This window comes from Meles meles, chromosome 17, assembly GCF_922984935.1.
Source record: "Meles meles chromosome 17, mMelMel3.1 paternal haplotype, whole genome shotgun sequence".
In the NCBI taxonomy this organism is placed as follows: Eukaryota; Metazoa; Chordata; class Mammalia; order Carnivora; family Mustelidae; genus Meles; species Meles meles.
This window is the reverse complement of record NC_060082.1, coordinates 52,304,422-52,325,374: the sequence shown is the minus strand read 5'-3', so window position 1 is coordinate 52,325,374 and position 20,953 is coordinate 52,304,422. Positions and strand designations below refer to the sequence as shown.

The 20,953-nt window shown below is 54.9% G+C and overlaps 1 protein-coding gene across 2 annotated transcripts in view; it reads left to right on the top strand.

The window, feature by feature from the left end:
- Positions 1–20,626, top strand: part of KIAA1614 (KIAA1614 ortholog) — a 37,342-nt gene extending 16,716 nt beyond the window's left edge. For both annotated transcript variants that reach the window (XM_045983129.1, XM_045983130.1), the window contains exons 5-10: positions 3,869–5,430; positions 7,165–7,321; positions 8,781–9,039; positions 14,122–14,249; positions 14,890–15,074; positions 19,422–20,626. In XM_045983129.1, the coding sequence (XP_045839085.1) occupies positions 3,869–5,430; positions 7,165–7,321; positions 8,781–9,039; positions 14,122–14,249; positions 14,890–15,074; positions 19,422–19,615 (2,485 nt within the window). In that variant the 3' untranslated portion in view covers positions 19,616–20,626. The remainder of the gene's footprint in view (positions 1–3,868; positions 5,431–7,164; positions 7,322–8,780; positions 9,040–14,121; positions 14,250–14,889; positions 15,075–19,421) is intronic.
- The last annotated feature ends 327 nt before the right edge of the window (positions 20,627–20,953 follow it).

The window sequence follows — 20,953 nt, the reverse complement described above, 5'->3', positions numbered from 1 at the left end:
TGTTCCGGGGGGATGGGGATGGGATGCGGATTCTCTGGCCAGAGCCTTCCCTTCCCAGAGCCTTCCCTTCCTGGGCAAGAGGGCTCTGGAGAGCTGACCCGGAAACCCCGCATGGACGGCGACCCCTCAGATCCTGAGCAATGGGAAAGACACAAGTGCAGGTGAGGGCCTCAGGGGCCAGAGCTTGGGGCTCAAGGGGCTTCACAGGCACCAACAAGAGAATGGTCCCCAGCTCAGGGGTCCCATGGACCTCCCTGGCCATGCGGAGACAGGCAGGGGGACCCTGAACCATCCAGGGGCGTTCCTAGCAAAGAACTTCACATCTCAGCCGTGAACCCCTCTCTGAATGCAGACCCACATTACGACTTCCGGGGGTCTCGAGGCACTCTGGCCTTGTCTGCCTTCCTCCATAATAAAAGTTAAAAGTTACAGTTTACAACCATGCTACTTTAAAGGTATCACGTATTAGAATGTTTTCTTAGACTTTAAAGTCTGTTTTCTTCTGACTTGAAATTGGAACATTTTCACGGATCCCTGGAAGTATCGTGGCCCGTAGGCGTTGCGGCTGCTGTGCGCAGTGGGTAGATAGGACCCGGCTGAGTGTGAGCTCCAGACAACAGGAGGACTGACAACTCTGCAGAATTCCTCCAAGCAGAGCTTTTAAGTACAGGTTCTGCTCAGGCCTCAAAGCAGGCAGACCCACTTGCTTGACAGTAGTTTAAAAAAAAAAAAAATTTCCTCCTGGAGCAGTGCTCACTGAGAGAAGATACTGGAGTCAGGATTAGCAGCCGGTGTGCAGGCCCCCAGGGCCCAGTGCATCCCAGGGCAGGGAAATATTTAGCCGACACCTAGCCACGGCCTCCAGGGAGGCCCCTGTGCTTGCCCTATGGCACTTGAAGCTGCATGATTTAGGAAGTGTTCGCCCCACCCCCACCCCCCTTAGTGTGGCAGGCAGGACCCTGGCTGTCACTTTCCTCTGCCCGCTCAGCATTCCCAGTCAGGTGACCAGAGGTCTGCAGGGTCGGAGGCCTGGGCTCCAAGGTTTGAGCCGGTAGTCTGCCTGATGTGGCACGGGTAAGGGACAGTCCTAAGCTCCCAGCCGTAGCTGGCTCCCGTGGAGCTTTGCAGAGACTCAGTCTTGAGCAATGTCTCTCCGACCTCACAGCCCACCCCCTGATTCCCAAGGGTGGTGGCCTTTATACACCACATTTGACCCCCTCAGCCATCCAGACCATTCCAACCCATCAGGACTGGGAGGTCAGCCAGTGGCTTTGCTGTCAAGACACAGAGGCAGGGGTGGCTAGGGATGGCCAGTGACACCCCAGGGCACCGGTCACATTCACCTGAGCCACACAGGCAGTGCCACTTATTCAGACACAAAGGACAGCTGGGACGGACAGCCTGCCCAGTCCAGTGGATGCTGTGTCTGCGCCTGGGCCGCTCTCCCCACTGGCTGGCATGCTTTAACAGTAATCGTGACGCGTGTGTGGTTTCTTCCCTCTGCTATCTGAACTCCTTTCCCTTTAATTATGTGTTGGAGTTGTCCTTCTGTTGGGGAGCCGTAAGGTTGGTGAAGGAGAAACTCACATTAAGGCAGCCTTTTTGAAAGCATTGGCTTCCTTCTTCCAGAGTCACTGGAGCATCCAGTTAGGGGAAGGATTAGTAAATCCACTAATCGCCCACAGACATTTCATTGTAATAAGTTGCTGGCGTCTCCAGGCCAGAGGAAGGTGACGTTGGGGAAGGCTTCAGAGACACTTTGAGGACTAAAAACAGTAACATAACACACGGACTACAGCAGTATAGATAATTGCGTATGTGGGCACACTTCTAAGCAACTGGAAAGAAGTAGCGGGTCTCCAAAATGCAGGCTCCTGTCTCCAGGCAGGACTAGACCAGCAGCTCAGTCCGGGTCTAGTTCTATTTTTGTGGCCCTGTGTGAGGGAGAAAACACACCCACAGCTTGTCTTTGCAGCCGCTCAGGTGCCTGTCAGCCTGGGAGCTGGTCCTGTGTGGCCTCTCCTTTCTAGGAATGAGGCTGGACCATGTGGCCACAGAAGAGCCTTCCAGCGCTAACATCCTGGGAGTCTGTGATGACAAATGAGTGGGGCAGGTGGTGCAGGTGTTCAGAGGAGGAGATGAGATCACGGTGCGTTAGTCAGGTTTCTTCCGAGGAAGAACCAACAGGGGTGTGTGTGTGTGTGTGTGTGTGGAGAGAGAGAGAGAGAGGGACTGAGATTTATTTTAAGACATTGACTCGTGATCATGGAAGCATGATAAGTCCAAAATCTGCAGGGTAGGCTGGCAGGCTTCAGACTCAGGGCAGAGTAGCAACTCCAATCTAAAGGCATTTAGTCTGTTGGCAGAATTCCTTCTTGCTCCAGGAAGATCCGTATCTGTGCTGTTCAGGCCTCCAGTGGGTTGGATGAGGTCAGCCACATCGTGGATGGTAATCAGCCTTATTCAAAGTCCGCCCACCTAAATTTAATCTTACCCAAAAAATGTCTCCACAAAAACATCCAGAAGACTGTTTCACCAAGTAGCTGGGCACCGTGGTACCCATCAAGCAGATGCATGAAAGTAACATGGGATGTCGATACAGCAGGTAACATGTAACAGATAGGATTCTGATGCAGGCAGGTTAAGAAAAAAGACTGCTCCCCGCCCCCCCAAAATACCCAGGAAATGGGGCAAGTGGGCTGCATGAGGGGGATGAGGTAGGAAGCCTGGGGGCCCTTCAGAGTGGTTGGTGGGGGGCAGAGCCGGGGAGGAAAACATTGCACAAGGTGGAGGCACGGTGTTTTTACCACAAAGACTGGGAGCTGAGTCCTGCGCCCCCTTGGGGGACAGTGTGACAAGGCTGTGCTCCAGAAGGACCAGCAGACAGGAGGCAAGGAGGCTGGGTAAAAGGGGGGAGTCCAGTGTGAGTGACAGAGAAGTGATAAATGAGAAAGATGGTGCGAATGTCAAACACTGAGCAGTACATTGACAGCGATGTCACTGCAGGGGAAAGGAAGGGAACGTTTAGTCCTTCCTTAGGCAGCCTTTGATAGGAAATGCCTGGAAACTCAGGTTCCTGGCTCCGGGCGGCCCTGGTGTGAGATTTATGTAGTGTTTTCTTGAGCGGAGCAGGACTTGACCACCAGCACAGTGTCTCCTGGAGCAAAGGCCAGTGACAGGATGACTCGTTCTAGAGTCATCCTGTGAGTCCTTGTCCTCACAGCTTTTCAGAGTGTGGGGAAGGGGCTGAGGAGGGCAGGTAGGTGGGTGCTGGAACAGACAAGATGCAGAGCCCAAGGAGAAAGACTGGTAGCATTCTGCCTAAATTTCGTCTGAGCAAGATGGTTAGGAACCCTGGGTGGGCACCTGTGGGAGCAAGAATGCTTAGAAACCCTGACTTCAGGTCACCACATGCTCTGTAGGGACTTATAATTCGCTTTCCCATTAAACCTTTATAGCAAATACAGCATCGGGAGAGTTCATCCCTACCCGATGTCCATGAATGCCAGGCTCGCCTCCTAAGTGTGCATGCACACACGCACGCGCACACACACGCACGTCCACACACGCACGCACACACACACGCACACCCCACTACGAGGATTTTGCTGTCATCCTTCTGTACATCCCCTGTTCCTATATGTTTCATCTCGAATCAGGCTGCGCCAGGCTACAGAAGGAAAGCCAAAAGGAAAGAAGCGTCTATCGGTTTTGTTCGGTGCTGGGTCTCAGAATTGGGATGGGCTTGGAAGCCACTCGGAACCCACGTGGGGTGACTTTGGAATTGCGGTTATCACGGAGCTGTACCCCGCGGTACCTTCCTCCGGGTCTCCAGCTTGTGACCTGTCTCCCCCTGTCTCCCCACCAGAGACGGCCGGAGAAGCCCAGCCCCGGACGCGAGGATGCCCTTTGCCTACAGAGAGACGCCACAGAACGGGAACACGAGCGACTCCTCCAGCGGGGAGTCCAGCAGCGGGCAGTGGCCGAAGCGGGGCGCCTCCCCGTCCCGCGTGCGCTTCGAGGACGAGTCGGCCGGCGACGTCGAGTCCCGCTACCTGGAGCGGCTGAGGCAGCGCCCGAGACCGGCGCGGGGCAGTGCGGGGCAGACGGCGGGGCAGGGCCCGCTGCGCTCCAAGCCCGAGCTCGCCCACTACGTCCGCGGGGGCTTGGCGCGCACGGACACCGGCGAGGGCGCGCTCTGCCGGCTCGTGGGACGGCTGGAGCAGAGGGGCTTCTCCGCGCCGCCGCCCAGGCGGGGCAGCGACAGGAAGTGCCAGGCTTGCGGCAGCTGCCTCGACCACCTGCGCCCCGGCGTGGACCCCAGGGCCCTCCAGGAGCGGGAGGGGGCGGGTGGGGGTCCGAGGGTGCGGGCGGAGCCCCTCAGCGCTGGGGGCCCGAGTCCTCCCTTCAGGCCCCTGCCTGCCGAGCGGGAGGGCCACACCGAGCGGATCCGGGAAACGCACATCGGGGACGCGGCGCGCCCGGAGGAGGCGGACTCTGCGCTGGACAGCACGGACACCTCCGACAGCTGCAGGACCGACAGTGAGGAGGCTGGGACCTCGCAGCCCAGCAGGGCGCGGGGCCCGGCTTGCGGCAACAGCCCCCGTCCGCGGGGCTCCAGGCCCCGAGGAGGTCCCAGGTGGTTCCGGAAGGCCGGGTCGGAGCTGCCAGGGAGCACTCAGGCCCCTCACTACCTGCGGGGGGTTGAGCACATGGAGGGCGCTGCGGAGGTGAAAGAAGGCAGAGGACACCTGCCCGAGGGGACTCCGTTTCCCAGAGAAGATGCTTTCGCCAAGCCTCCTGCCCTGGAATCCAAAAAAACTTCCCTGGGCTCCCAGCGGCCACCTGGGCCAGGGCCAGGAAACCACTGGGTCCACGCTGTGGATTCCCGGACTCTGAGCAGGACAGCCTATCCCCTGGCCTTTTCCACGAAGCCGGTGTCCTCGGTGCCAGGCAGACAAGGCCAGGACGGAGGAAGCCATGAGTCTCTCCAGACTGTCTCCGCTTCCTCCCTGCAACAGAGTCACACAGAGCCCTCTGCCCTGCACCAGGCCCAGAAGCTGACTTCTTCCTTCTCCACGGAAGGCTGGGTGCCAACCCCTCCATCTTCAAGGAAAACCACTTCACCTGTGTCTCACAGGAAGGCAGCCCTGGCTAGACCCCACAGGCTGGGGGAGCAGGGAGAGCCTGTGGACCCGCCTCTGCCTCCTTCGAGAAGTGGAGTTCCCAGCACCTGTGAGCTCTCCCCTGCCCAGACCCAGCCCTGCGGCCCTCCAGTCAGGCATCCTCTGCTGGCCCTGTCCACCAACAACTGCAACAACAGCACGCCTCTGGGGCTGCAGGAGACCCCCGGAGGGGCTGGCCTCGAGAGCAAGGTAGAGGAGGGCCCCTGCAGCCAGGAGCCACCCCCAGAGAACGGCAGCAGCCACGGTAAGCAGAGACCCCAGGCCAGGTGCTCTGAGCCCTTCCTTACCTTACATCTGACTCGATAGCATAGCTGTGCACACTCCCGGCAGCCTCTTGGAGCCCTTCAGAGCAGCGGCAGGTGTTTCCAGAACCTGCGGGGTCTGTGGGTTGGGCATAAGACTCAGACGCAAATTAGCCACCTCCTCGGGGTAGGGGGAGGCAGAAGGCAGGGAGGCCGTGGTGATTCCCTCCGACTGCGGGGACCCTTAGGTGTGTACGGAAGCAACAAACTCTGGCATTGGAAGCCTGGACTTTAAGGGAGTTTTACTACTAACAGAGCAGGGATGATGGAACAGCTCTAGGTTTACTGTTTGCTTAGAGCAGTCGGTGCCTACAATCACGTGGTTGAGGCGCTTTCCTTCAACATCTTCATTTCATTCATTCCCTCATTCATTCGTTCAGCACTGATGGAACAGCTGTTACATGCCAGGCATCGTAGCAGGCACTGTGGGGAGGACGTAAGTGAATGAATTCAGCAGGAGTCCTGCCCTCGAGACCTTCTGTGGCCAGGCAGACATGCCATCTGGTCACACAGTGGCCAGCGGGCAGAGCCCTCCCAGACCCGCAGCCCTTCTGGACAGGCTCCTGGGTTTCAGCAGGAAGGGCTACAAAGTGGTGAAGGGCATCACCACCGCCCTTGCAAGATGTCCTTATATCGTGGACCGATCCTGGGGATCAGCGGTCGTGGGCTCTGATCCCTGGTGCTGTGATCTGAGGGGAGCAACTCGGCCATTTCACTCTCAGGCAGAGATAACAGGTCTGCCCCCCACAGCCTTGCCTTCGCGTGTCCAGAACTGTGACAGCCCGGGGGTTGGGGTGGCTTGGGAGGGATCCAGGGTTTGGAAACACAGTGGAAGAGGGCAGAGAGCTGGTAGATCGGGCTAACCTTACTGAAGATGTGGTGGCCAAGTGACCTCCCCCGGGGGTGCTGGCCACCCCCCCTGCTGCACACAGGGACACAGACATTTTCCCTCTCCTTCTCCTGCTGACGGAGTCTGTAGAAGGCAGACACTCCCCTGAGCTGCCTGCCGCCCGCCCTCTTCTAAGGTTTGGTTTCTTCGGTGGGGCGGGCTCTAGGCCGGCTGCTGGCTGCCCCCATTCTCTCCTGAGAGGCTTCTGTCCTACAGCTGCTGGCCTTTCTGGGCAGCCTGGCCTTTGCCGGCTCGGACTCCTCCTCTCATTAGCCAGGAGGTCCTGGCCAGGCCACGCCAGCCCTCCATGCTCCAGGCTCCTCTGTAATCCGGGGTCCTAGGAGAGCCTGTCTCCTGGGAACCCATGATGTCATCTCCGTAGAGGGTTTAATTCATTGCTGAGCACCTCAGACGTGTTCCAGAAAGGTGCCTGTCATTATAGCTATTAGAACTCACAACCAACAAGACTGTGGTTTGCGTCCCAGGGATGGAGAAGTTCCCCATTCCCAACCATGTCTCTTGTTGTAGGAAGGGCATGACTTCTCACCAGCAGCCCCCTCATCGGACAGACATTTATTAATTACCGGCTGCGTACCAGTTGTGGTGCTGGGGGTGGGGAACTATAGCAGTAAACAGCCCCTCATTCCCGTCCTGCTTGGGGGGGGGGGCTCACCACTACCTCCACTGCTCTCCTGGGGCTCCCACCTCTCTTGTTGGGCATGTCCCCTCCCCTGACTGTGACCTGCGGGGATGGCTCAGCGACACAGAAGGGCTGTGGTTGTTGCAGGAGGAGTGCAGTGCTCTTCCGACCCCGCAGCTGCTGGCACGGTCAGCTCCGTGAGCATCACTCTCTCCCTGGCCTCGGAGGAGCCAGAGTCCAGCCGGGAGCCAGAGGGAGGTCTGCAGAGGCCAGAGATGTGTCCTGGAGAGCAGGTGTCATCCCGGTGAGTGATGGGAGCAAGGGCCCTGACTGTGGTAGGTGGGGGGCTGGGGGGCTGGGTGGAGACAGAGACCCCCTCCCTGGCAAGACTGGCCTTACTACTCCGAAATCCTTAGAGGGTTCCTAGACTTCTTCCGGGCATGGTGCCATAAGACTCCTTTTCCCGCCGCTCTGAGTGTGTGGCACGCGCTTGCTCCTTCCCCAGGCCTCAAGCTCCTGGTTCTGTGCTCGGCACACTTGAGCGGACAGTCCCGACCCTCGGCAGGGTGGCCTGAGAGCGCTTGTTTCTGACTCAGGGCTTGGAAACAAGCCTGGCATTCACCTTTCCGTTCATTCTCTCCTTCCACGTGGAGGGCTGAGTCCTCGCCCCCAGTCCTCAAAGTCTTGTGAGCCAGTGCTGTGGCCCCAACATTCTTTCCTGCACTGAGCCACATTCCTGGTGACACCGAGAGCCAGGTCCCCATCTCTGGTGCCGTGTGCTCTCCAGAACCCCAGCCCCGTACACCCTCTTTCCCCCGACTTCTCCACTAGGGTGTCTGAGAGGCCCCTGACCGAACCGCTTCCCCAGGCCTCCTTCCGGCAAACACACCATCCACACGGTGCTCACGCCCACTCGCCTCCTCCTGGCCTCTCTGACCCCCTGGTATGCCCCCTCCATCTGCTGCACCCCCCTCTCTGGCCTTTCTCCTGGTCCGGGACAACTCCAGCAGCCCAGCGGCTCTTGCCTTCACAGTCACTCCTACACTCCCTTCTCTGCACAGCAGCCCAAGGTATCTTTTTGAAACCACCATTAAATAATGTCATTTTTCCTGCTGAAAACCACCAGTGGTTTTTTTCTCCCACTTGGAATAGAATCCAAGCCCCTTACCTTGGCTTCCGTGCTTGGTGGAATCCAGCCCACCTGCCTGCCTTGTGGGCTCCGTCCCGGTGCTAGTGGCCTACATGGGGCCTCTTCCTGCCCGGGAGTTGTGGCCTCCCCCTGCCCCAGGTTCTCCCCTCCGGCCTCGGCAGGATGGCTGCTCCTTACCATTCGGCTCCCAGCCCGATGCCATCTTCTTAGAAAGAGCTGGCCATCCTCTCTCTCGGCTTGGCATTTCTTGATACTTGCTGTGGGTTTTTCTCCTTCATTTACTAGTCTGAGAGTAAGGACTTTGTCTATGCTGTGTCACAAACCCCTCTTGTTTCTAGAAAGCACAGAGGCTCTGAAGAAATGCTGATTGAGTGAATGGAATGAAGGGGTGGGCGAGCCCGTAGTTGAGGGTGAGGCCCGGGATCTTGCCTGAGCTCTTGTCCGGAAAAGCTGCCCAAGCAGATTATCCCGCAGATGTCCTCTCAGCCTTTCTGTAGCTGCCTGTCACATCATCCACCAGACTGGCCGTCCTGGGGCCCGCAGGACCCTGAGGGGTGGTCCGCCCTCCCTCCAGCCGCCTGCCGCCCGCTTCACATCCACCCTTGCATTGCAGAGCATCCCCGGGGGTGAGTGCAGGACCTGGGCCGCGCTCTGCTGCCCCTTCTGACGGGAGCAAGAAAAGCAGCAGCAGCCTGGCCTCCACCCTGGGGCTGAAAAAGCTCTTCCAGGCCCTCGGCCGTGGCGCCAGGCCCAAGCTGGGCAAGGCCCACAGCCACAGTGTGGAGCAGCTGCAACCCCCCGCGCCGGACCCGGCATCCCACACCAGCACCCCCAGAGTGAAGAAAGCTCCGTCGTTACAGTCCCTGCATCTGGTAAGTCTGAAGGGCCCAGCCAAGGGCTGAGTGGCACCAGCGCCCCTGGAATGGAAGGTGACATGATAGGAAGGGCTGAGGATGCCCCCCCAAAGAGCCTGGGTGGAGAAAGGGAAGCTACTGGCCTCCCCACACTTAATCCACAAGGCCCGGCTCCCCGCAGGGATAGGCAGCACCTGGTGGTTCTGTTCTTCCACATAGCTACCCCAGATGGGCTCATCCTAAGCTTCTCTTCCTCCCTTTGTCTCTCCCTCAACTCTGCCACCTCTGCCAAGTCCTAGAGTCTACTGCCTGCTCATTCTGGAACCTTCTCCATGACCACAGTGACTCTGTTAGTCTACCCAGATCACTTCACACCCAGACTAGCGCGAGAGCCTCCCGACCGGCATCCCTGTGGTGTCTTTCTCCACCTGGTTTCCACAGTGGTCCCTCTGGTACGCAGATCTGGTTATCTACCCCCTTGCCGAGCATCCGCCATGGCCCCTTATCACCAGCAGGGTAAAGTTCAGACCACCTGACATGGCCAAAGGCCTTCTGTGATCTACCTTCATCTCTCTTCACTCTCCTTCTAACACCCTCTCTGTTATCCTTGACCTTGCTGTTCTGTCATTAGGTCACACACTCTCTGACTTTGAACCTTCACCTGAAATGTTTCTCGCACCTTCTCTCCCTGCTAACATCTGCTCATCTGGCAACTCTTCAGAAATTGCCTCCTCCATGAAGCCACTTCCAATCCTTTCTTGGGCTGAGTTGGGTAGGGGGTGGGGGGGTGGGCGCTCTGCTCTATGTTCCCATCCTATCCTGTGCTTCCCTCCTTCAGGGAACTTGCCACATAGTATTTTAATGGATTTTTGTCTGCCTCCCCTCACTGGAGTGTGAGTTCTTTGAGGAAACACCCCTTGATCTTTATTTATTTGTTTTTTTTTTTAAAGATTTTTTATTTATTTATTGTCAGAGAGAGAGCACAAGCAGGCAGAGTCGCAGGCAGAGGCAGAGAGAGAAAGCAGGCTCCCTGCTGGACAAGGAGCCTAATGCAGGACTCGATCCCAGGACCCTGGGATCATGACCTGAGCTGAAGGCAGTGGCAAGGCGTCCCCACCTTGATCTTTATATTCCCGATAGAGGTTCCCCTCCTGTCCAAAATTAGAGAGTTCCTACAAAAACGCCCATAAGCCAAAATAGTATAAATTGAAGAAGCAGTCACTGTCAATTAATATGGAAAAATTTTTGAACACTCTCAGACTCTGGCTTTTCTGAAACCCCAAGATGCCTCTGGCTAGCGGATGCACACATAAACCAAGCTGGAGCCCAGACACTCATGGATGCAGTGGTATGGTGGCTTGATGTGAAAACGCTGACAGTTGCTGTGTCTTCTTATTGGATTGTCCCCTTAATGATTATATATTGTCCTTTGTCTCTTGTTACAGTCTTTGTTTTAAAGTATATTTTGTCCAGTATAAGTATGGCTACCCCGGCTTTCTTTTCATATCTTTTTACATGACAGGTGTTTCTCCATCCCCTCACTTTCAACCTGCATGTTCCTTAGGTCTGATATGAATCTCTTGTAGGCAGCAGGTCTTTTTTTTTCTCCATCCCACCAGCTTGTGTCTTTTGATTGGAGCATTTAGTCCATTTATAGTCAAAGTAATTATTGATACACATGGACTTATTGCCATCGTGTTACTTGTTTTATGGTTGTTTTTGTAGTTCTTTTCTGTTCCTTTCCTCTCTTGCTCTTTTCTCTCACAGTTCGTTGGCTTTCTTTAGTGATGCACTTAGATTCCTTTCTCTTTGTTTTTTTGCATATCTATGACTGGCTCTTGATTTGTGGTTAGTGTTGAGTTTATAAATTACATCTTCTGCACATAACAGTCTACGTTAAGTTGATGGTCACTTCAGTTCAAACCCATTCTTTACTCCTCTCCTCCCCACTCCACATTTTAAGTATATGGTGTTCTACTTTACTTTTTTTTTTTTTTTTTTTTTTTACTTTGTGAATCCTTTGACTCATTTTTATAGATGTACTTGACTTTACTGCCTTTGGGCTTCCTAATTTTCTTATTCCTACTTATGGTCTTTCCTTTCCACTCAAAAAGTTCCCTTCAATATTTCTTGTGTGGCTGGCTTAGTGGTCATGAATTCCTTTAACTTTTGGCTTGGAAGCTCTTTATCTCTCCTATTCTGAATGACAGCCTTGCTGGATAGAGTACTCTTGGCTGCAGGTTTTCTTCCTTTGAATGTATCATGCCCCTCCCTTCTGGCCTAAAAAGTTTTTGCTGAAAAATCAGCTGATGGCCTGATGGGGTTTCCCTTGTATGTAACTGTTCTCTTTTGCTGCTTTTAAAATTCTCTTTATCACTAGTTTTTACCTTTTTCGTTACTGTATGTCTTAGTGTGGACTTCCTTGGGTTGATTTTGTTCAGACCTCGTTATGCCTCCTGGTTCTGGATCTCTGTTTCCTTCCCTAGATTCAGAAAGTTTTCTGCCCCCTTTTCTCTCTCTTCTCCTTCTGGGATCCCTATAACAAGAACGTTTTTATGCTTGATGACGTCACTGAGTTCCCTAAGTCATTTTCATTTTTTATTATTATTTTTCTTTCTGCTTTGCAGCTTGATTGCTGTCCAATACTCTATCTCCAGGTCACTAATCCATTTTTCTGCTTCTTCTAGTCTACTACTACTTCAATTCCATTTAGTGTATTATTTTTCATTTTAGTTATTGAGTTCTTTATCTCTGATTAGTTCTTTTTTATGCTTTCTCTTTGGTAAGGGTCTCACTGAGGCCCTCCACTCTTTTCTCAAGTCCAGTGAATATCTTTATGACCATTGTTTATATTATTATTATGACAGAGAGGGAGAGAAAGGGGGCAGGAGGGACAGAGGGAGAGGGAGAGAGATAATCCAAAGTAGGCTCCATGCCCAAAGTGGAGCCTGACACGGTGCTTGATTTCACAACCTGGAGATCATGACCTGAGCTGAAATCAAGAGTCTGATGCTTAACCAACTGATCCACCCAGGTGCCCCTGACCATTACTTTAAATTCTCTGTCAGACATATTGTTTATCCCTGTTTCATTTAGCTCTCTTGCTCTGATTTTGTCCTGTTCTTTCATTTGGGACATATTCCTCTGTCTTCTCATTTTGTCTAACTCTGTGTCTGTTTCTATGTGTTAGGGAAATCAGCTATGTCTCCTGCTCTTGAAAGTCGTGGCCTTATGAGCAAGAGCTCCTGTGATGCCCTGCAGGGCAGTGTGCTCTGTTCATCAGAACCTGGCACTTGAGTGGTGTCCCCTCTGTGTGTTGCATGTGCCCTGCCATTGTGTCTTCAGTCTAGTCATCTGCAGTAGCTCTCTTTGCCTTTTATGGGCAATGTTTGGTCTCTGTGGTGTTAATGGGCCACTGTTGGGCTGTCTTAGACTTGACTCACACCAGGAGTTTGCCAGAGATGCAGTAGTATTGAACTACAGGACGTTTTCTCTGTGTTGCTCCCAAGAAGTTTTTATTGGTAGGCAGGGCGTGCAGTCAGACCGGATGTCTGCCCCCAGCCCACTGCTGGGGCCACAGTCTCAGACCGATGTGTATGGTTATCATCCCCTCTCTCCAGGGCAGGAATCATTGTTGGGGCTTCTTTGCGCACTACCAGGCTTGTGGCACCACTTTGAATGGGCCCTAGCCAAGGGCATATTGGAGGGGCCACATGCACAAGAGAATGAGGGTATGGGTCATGCTGTTAGCAAGTTAGGTGATAAGTGTTGGTGCTGTGCTTGTTTCCCTAGCTATCCATGTGTCTAGGCTGAGGGGCAAGGGAGGGAAATGGTGCCTGCCAGCTCCTTTGTTCCTAGAAAAGTCTCCCAAAGACCCCTGCCCTTCCAGCACAGGCTCTATTACTAAACAAATCTCCCTTCCATATATCCCAGTTGTTTTTCATACTGCTGCTTCTCTCTGCTGTATCTCGGTGGGGCCCTTTGTTGTGCCATCTCTTTAAGCGCAGGGATTCAGTTTCCTATTATCTTGCCAGGTCTCCCAGAGCCAAGGCCACTGATTTTTAAAGTTCCAGTGTTAAGCCCCACTGATTTTAAGAACTCCTGAAATTAAGTCTCTCTGGTTTTCTTTGTCTTTTTAAAAATTTCTTTTCTTTTCTTTTTTTGTTTAAAAGACTTTATTTATTTGTCAGATAGAGAGAATGTGAGAGAGCATACAAAGCAAGGGGAGGGGCAGGCAGAAGGAGAAGCAGACTCCCAGCTAAGCAGGGAGCCTGATCCAGGACTGGATCCCAGGACCCTGGGATCATAACCTGAGCCAAAGGAAGAGAGGCTTAACTGACTGAGCCACCCAGGCATCCCAGGCCTCTCTGGTTTTCAAAGCCAGATGTTACGAGGATTCATCTTCCATGTCAGGTTCCTCATGCCTGGTATGCCTGGCGTGAGGATTTGGTCCTCTTCTCTCTCTGTACCCAGTGTCTCTCCCTCCCTCCGATGGTCTTGCAGGTCCAGTTAGCTCCCAGTCTCTGCCCCTCCTACCCTCTTCAATGTGGACTCTTCTCTACATTCAGGTGCAGAGAGTCTGTTCTGCCAGTCTTTGTGTTGTTTTATGGGTTACTTACACTAATATGCATGTTATCTAATTGTATCCATGGGACGAGGTGAGCTTAGTTGTACTCAGTCATCTCTCCTGGAAATCCTCAGATAAAAAATTTTTAATGTAAACAATCATAAAAGCAATACTAAAGAATCACAAAGTGTTAATATTTTAACTCTAAAGCCATGTTTATTATTCTTCAGTTAATTTGCTTTCAATCTTATTTCTTAATGAGAAAATTAGATTTTCTTTATAAATGAAATTATTAGTATCCTAGCGCTAAGTTTTTTGACCAAAAAAAAAATTGAACCTTCAGATCACCTGTATAGACACATCTACTTGAGTAAATTATGGTGATTCCAGACGGGCACTTTGAAGTAGTGACAAAAACTTGTATCACTACTTTCTTAAAAAGCCCTTTGCTGAGTTCACGGTTGGGGTCAGGTCTTGGCCAACCCCTGGCCCCATGGCTTTTCTTACCTGCAATATTGGACTCTTACCACCAGGTGTCGTCGTCCCACCAACATCGGAAAGCGGCCTCCTTTCAGAACCTCCATTCTCTGCTGAGTGGCAGGGGAGATCGGTCCAGCCTCTATGTGGTAGGGGAGCCAGGGGACCACAGTGCAGCTGGCCGGTAAGAGTGGGCAAGTGGCATGGGGGGTAAACCCAGAGCGTGCAGTAGAGTGGTAAGCTTAACTCGGTCCTTCATCAGGTGCCATGGGAGGCTTGGAGCCCACACCTCAGAGCCTTGCCCCGTGCACCTGAGCTCTGAGAAGGTGTGGAGTTGGTGGAATGGGGGGAGTTGGAAGGTTTGATTCCTCCATCCCCCTGCTGTCTCATGACATGCTAAAATTAGAATGTTCAGAGAACTTCCTGAACCCAGCTGAAGATCTGATTAGAGATCCAGAGACAGGGTCCCCAAAGAGGCACCTGACTTGTGTCCCTGTCTAAAGGACTCCCACCCCCCGACAGGACCCTCTGGGGTAGCTGCTCTTCCCTGGGGCTCCATGGAGGCACCTCAAGTGGCCTGTTCCCTCCTGGAAATGTTCTATAACATTATAGCTTTTGTTAGATTCTTAGAGAGGTCTGTGCACCCACAAAGATCTAAAATTGTGTGGAGGAGGTGGGAAGGGGGGAAGTAGGGAGCCTGTGGTTCGCAGCGGGCTTCGTGGAGCCTCAGAGAGAAGAGGTGTCCATCATCTTTAAGGCAGGGAGTGATTGGGCCCCAGGGCCCTGCCCTCTCTGTACTCACTCTGTCTCCGGTCCCCTGGCAGAGCAGCCAAGGCCTCACCCCGGCGTGCCCTCAGTGTGGAGGACGTGAGCACCCCCAGCCAGGCGCGCACGGTGGGCCGTGTGGTGGGGGTGTTTCCAGATGGCACAACCCAGCTGCAGCTACAACGCTCCCCAGAGGGCTCTTTTGGCTTTTGCGTGGCCTCCGGGGATGGGCGCCCCGACGCAGGTATGGCCCCTCCCCTCCTCTGGGCTCCACATCCCTGGGGCCTTAGCAAACCACTTTTGGCTGTGGGCATTTCCAGAACGTGGCTGAGACGTGGAGCTCCAGACTCAGACAGCCTCATAGCCAAAGGGCTGGAATTCTCCCTTCAGGGGCTCTTCAGGAAGAGTCAGGTGCAGGGCTGCTGGGACGGATAGGGAGGGCGTGGCGGACTCCACTGTCCTCGCGCTGTCCGCTGACATCCTGAAACCGGAACCTTGAAGGCTTTTTGCTGGAGCGCCCAAGGGAGACGGTGCTTGCTGGGTCTCGGGAGCCCTTTGATGTGGCTGATGTGTGTAGTGGCTCCCTTCCTCCTGCGGCTGAGTGTGTCGGGGCATGTGGAGCGCGCCCGCCTGGCTGGGCGTCTGAGCCCCTCCCGCAGCGCTGGCCCCAGAGGGCGACGTTCTCAGGGATCCTGCCCTGGCTGCGCTCTGCCGAGTGATTGCCTAGGTCAAAGTCAAGTCACCTGGAAAAAAAAAATCTGCCTGCTGCCAGGTTTGCAGACCGCAGCAAGTTCTTATGTCTGTTCCATCCTTCATTGTTTCAACAAGTTTGCACTGAGCTCCGACCAGGTGTCCTAGATAGAGGGTAGGGCAGGAACAGAACAGAAAAAGACCCTGTCCTCAGGAGCCCACGTTCCAGGGAGGGAGGCAGCTGTACCTACAAAAAAGTATACACGTTTATATATTCTCCAAATGAGGTGCCAGCTAGCAGAGAGTTCGAAGACACAAATCCAGGAAAAGCCGGGTAAGGGCTAGAGTGTGGGAGGACAGGGGTGCAGGGTGGGGCAGTGTCCCAGCGGAGGATGCTGGAGCAGACCCAGGGGAGGGAGGAGCGGGTTGTGTGTGGAGGAAGAGCCGTCTAGGCCGAGGCTGGAGGGTGGGAATGAGCTCGGTCCTCAGAGACCCGCAGAGCAGATCTGCACGGAGCAGAAAGGGGGAGAGAGGCTGAGCCCAGGAGGGCGTTGGCTTTCCCCCCCACTGAACTGGGAGGTGGCGGGGCTTGGAGCCCCACCAGCGTGCTCTGATTTGTGCTTGGAACCGTGTTGCTGCTTGGCGGCCGGACCTCAAACAGACGCTAGTGAGCCAAAGGTGGACCAGAGAGACCCTTTGTAAAGATACTTTGGTGGAAAGACTTGACAGTGGTGGCTGGGCCTGGGGAGCGGTGGGGATGTGGGAAGGGCTTGCATCCAGCTTGACTTGAAGGCGGTGTGACTCAGTTTGCTGATGGATCTTACCTGAACATGAGAGGAAGAGGATGAGTTCCCCCCACGCTGGACCTCAGGGCGGGTACGGCGTCTGTCCTCACAGGCAGATGGCATTTGTGAAGCTGGGCTGGTCTTCCCGAAGCGCTAGCAGGTTGTTAGCCACTCCGCCTCCCCTTTCCTCAGGTGAGGGGCGGCAGGCCTTCCAGAGGGGCAGAGAGGTGGGTGACATGGCACGGTTTGTACTCCAGAGCCTCTGCTCTGCTGTGTGGCCCAAGCAGGTTACTTACCTTCTCTGAGCCTCAGTTCTCTCGTCTCTAAGCTGAAGATATGCTCAAAGCTGACTGGAAGAGTCATGAGCTTCCCGTGAGGTCCATGAGACAGCACCTGGCACTTTTCTTCCCTTCCCTCTTCACAAAGGGCGTTTGTATTTGGGAAGCAGAACTCCGACAGGGACCTCCATGATCTGCCCCGTCTGTCCGTGTGAGGTCACACACACCTGGGCATTGTGCTCTGCCTTTCAGCCTCCCCTGGAGTCCTGCTCGGCCGCGTTGCAGACAGTCATGGAGTTGATGTCTGCTGGGCAGGGGTCTCTAGTGACCAGGGCTCCTTGGGCTCTGCCCTGGCCCACCCCCCAGGGCACCCCTCGCCTGGGTTGGTACGAGCTCTTCCCTGTCCTCCCAGGTCGTGCCCTGCTCCTGCTGCTGCTGTTGGCCATTGGACATCCCACAGAGACCCCCAGGCACACGGAATGTGACAGGTGCTGGTGCCTGTGGGCCACAGACTGTCCTCTGACAACCAGGGTTCGCTTCTGCGGTGCCTCAGGGGGGCCATGAGCTGGGGCCGGTCCGCATTCCTCACCAAAACGTCAAGGCGCTGGGGTTCACCTGCTGGCTGTCACACCGGAGAGCACATGAGAACAGCAGGCTTGGCCTCCTGCTTCTGAGTGCCACAGAGAGATCAGACGTGCCTAACAGAGGCCGTTTCCAGCAGACAATAAATACCTACAAACATCCTATCTTTGTCATGACGTTCTGTGGTGAAGCCTACCCCAGAGTCTCCCCAGAATGACTGGCACGACATCAGAGTCTGGCCCAGCTCTGGCTACAAGCTTTTGGGGTTTCTCATGGCTCCCCACATGCACCTCCTGCTTACAGCGGCCTTTTCTGTAGCCGTCCCCCCCTTACCTGCCCTCCCTCCCTTCCACCAACATGCAGATGGAGCAAGTAAGCAGTTAGAGCCCCCAGAAGGAAGGGGTCAGAGAGAGGCCCGGGGTTGAGAGAAAGGTCTTGACCCCTGAGGTGGTCGGCATCCCTCATCAGGGGGGAGGCAGCCTGGTGGCCAAGGCTCAGCTTGGCTGAGAAGCCCCCATGCTGAGAGAGAGTTGCACAAGTCAGACCTGGGACGGGCTGTGTCAGAAGCTGCTTTGGCTGGACTCAGAGCGACTGACCTTCAGGCGCCTTGAGGGAGAGTTCAGTGCTTCCAGAACCCCATTTCAGAGGGAGGCTCTGCCAGGCTTGCGGGAAGCTGGGCCGAACAAGGCTCGTGTGGGGGCGGTGGCAGAGGTGGGGGGCAGGAGAGGCAGGATGTCCCACTGTAGTTCAAGTGTGTTAAATGCCCTCAGGCCAGAGACCGAGCTACCAGAGGAGAGGCCCCTGCAGGCCCTTTCGAAGGAAGCGGATTCTAGGACGCAGAAGTAGAGTGGAGTGTGCGGCCTGGGCTGGGGAGCTGCGAGGTCGTCTCAGGCGGGGCTGAGCGACCCCCCTGAATTCTGCACACGGTCCGCAGCCCGGCCTTGTGCTCTCAGATCACCCGTGTTTGCTCAGTGCGTGGGGGCGGGTGTGGGCTGGTGCCCAGCTTTCCCCGTAAGACTCTTCACTCTCTTAACTGAAGGGGAGTCTGGAAGGTTTTCAGAGGAAGTTGAGGTGAGAGGGATCCCTCAGCAGGGGGGCTGCACTGTGCACCCAGGAGAGTCCCGGGGAGCTCAGGCTCGCCAGCCTCAAGACCCCACAGAGCCTGCTCCCCTGGTGTGGGCTCCCCGGGTCGGACCCAGGGAAAGGGGAAGAAGTGGGCTCTGCCTAGACTCACTCTGCACCCAAGAGACCCGGGGACGGTCCCACAGGCCAGGCAGGGCCTTCCTAGGGGCAGTGTGGGGGACAAGATGTGTGTGAATAAGGGACAAATGAGCCAGCATGTTTTACAAAATGCGGGTGGAATTTTTATGTTTCCTGGGCTTTTGCCCAGATGCTTCCAAACCCCAGAGAGGAATCACTCTGAGGAAAACTGAGGCCAAGGCTGGTCCTAACAGGAATACGGAGCAAACCAGGCTTGGGGTTGACCTCAGCCACGTTCATGACTCCAATGCTACCTTCCCACGGCCCCACCTACTTACAGGCAGCCACTGGGTGGTATTCGTGAATCCCAACCGGCCGCGGGCGTGAAGTAGGTCTTTTTCTTAACTTTTAAACATCAGTTTCCTCCCTAGTCTACAATCAAAGCTCACCTCAGGAAAATGTAAGATTACCTCATTCACACTGGGGTCTACACAAATAATAACAGCTTAAAGCATGATTTGCTGAAAGTGTTCTTTCATTAAAGCCTTATTTGTGCAGCTTTTTAAAAGAGGAAAATGAGGGGCGCCTGGGTGGCTCAGTGGGTTAAAGCCTCTGCCTTCGGCTCAGGTCATGATCCCAGGGTCCTGGGATCGAGCCCCACATCTGGCTCTCTGCTCCTCGGAGAGCCTGCTTCCTCCTCTCTCTCTCTGCTTCCCTGCCTACCTGTGATCTGTCTCTCTCTCTGTCAAATAAATAAATAAAATCTTTAAAAATAAAAAAAAAAATTTAAAAAAAGAGAAAAATGAAATGTTACCCTCAGGTATCATTTCACACTGCATCCATGTAGAAAGCCAGTTGTGGTTGTGAGGTAGACTAGTGAGGGTGTGTGCGTGTGTGTGTGCGCGCGCATGTGTGTGCGCGTGGGCACGCATGGAGCAGTGCGCTGTATGAGCACCTGCGCCCCGCCCCCACCCGGGACAGCGTCCACCTGGTCCGCGTCCCACAGAGCTGCCTCTTTGGATTTCAGGTGTTCAGTTGTTCTGTTTTCCTTTGCAGGGTTCTACGTGCAGGAGATGGCTGACGCGAGCATGGCCAAGCTGTACTCGGGGCTGCTGGGGGTAGGGGATGAGATCCTCGAGGTGAATGGGGCCAAGGTTGCAGGGCTGGGCTTGGCTCACGTTAAGGAGCTCCTGGCCCACGCAGAGAGCTTGTCAGTCCGTGTGCTGAGGCAGAGACCTTGCCCTCGGTGACCCAGGGCTGCTCTTGCCCTCACTGTCACCCCCTCGGCAGCCCTGACCTGCCCCGGGAAGGATGGCTGGAAATGCACTGCATGAAGCTGCTTTGTGGACGGGAAACAGGTCACGGTGGCGTGTAACCCCTTGGCTGTAGTGGCGCCACTGGGATCGAGCACCTTCGGGCGAGGCTGGGATGGTGTGTTCTGTTTAAGGATGTTAACTGACGCCGAACTGAGAACAGAAAACATGGCTCTCCTTCTGGGCGGGGAGTGGTGTCAGTGTCCTGTACCTTTGTTGGCAGGAGGAGGGGAGAGATTCAGGGGTGCTTGGGTGAGCCCCCGATTGTCTCCACACCCCCAAGTCTCACCCTACTCCCGAGCAGGGGCTCCCCCAGCCTCCACCCTCCAGAACCAAAGAAAGTGCTTGGCCCTATTGGCCGTGAACCTGCCTTTAAAGTCTCAAGTCTTCCATGTCCCATTTGACACTTTGCTCTTTTTCCAGAAATGGGTGAAGTGTCCTAATGTAACAGCCTTACAGCCATCAGCCATATATTCCAAACCCGAAATTGGAACATGTGGTCTGGCACGAGAGCTTATCTGGTAGCCAGAATATTAAGAATCTCTGGGAAATTTTTGTGATATATAAAGTTAAGGGGGAAAAAATGAACCAGAGACAAAGGTCAGGGAAGGGCAGCTGTGGCCAGTGGGTCTGGCCAGCCACTCCCCACAGCCCCCTGCCCTCTGCCTCTGCCCAGGGCGGGCGCTGGCGAGCAGGGCCTGCCTGCCTTCTCTGGTGGAGTGTGGACACCAGCTGCAGCTGGTGCCAGGCTGTCCCCAGCCACATGCTCTCTGCCCAGATTCTCTGGTGGCCTCTGTGGGTGGGCTGGCAGGGAGTGCAATGACAGGGTACAGGCAGAGGGCTGGGCTTTCTACCTGGGTGCTTCCCCACTCTAGGTCCAAACGGTTGGGACTCTCTGGGAGTAGATGGCCGTGTGTCAGTCTTAAATTATTAAAAAGCAAAGCTGAAGCTTCTCTTGCTCTGAGTTGCTAAATTCTGGGCTGGATGCTAACTTGACCTTGAATGGCCTAGAATAGGGGTCTGGGGGTGGGGGAGAGGGAGGGAGGACACGGGCACAGCAGTGAGCTGTGTTGGGCCTGCCAGAGGGGAAGGCCGGCGTTGTCCCCTGGGGTTGGGGTGACAGCCAAGGTAGATGCAGAAGCTTCCAGAGACAGTCCTTCAGCTGGGAGAGGAGCCTTGGGCAAGGTACATTTCTGACCGAAGACGAAAAGGAGCTGGGGCTTTGGGTAGGTGATCCTGGGGGTGGGGGGAGGGGCAGTGATTGCAGAGGGCAGC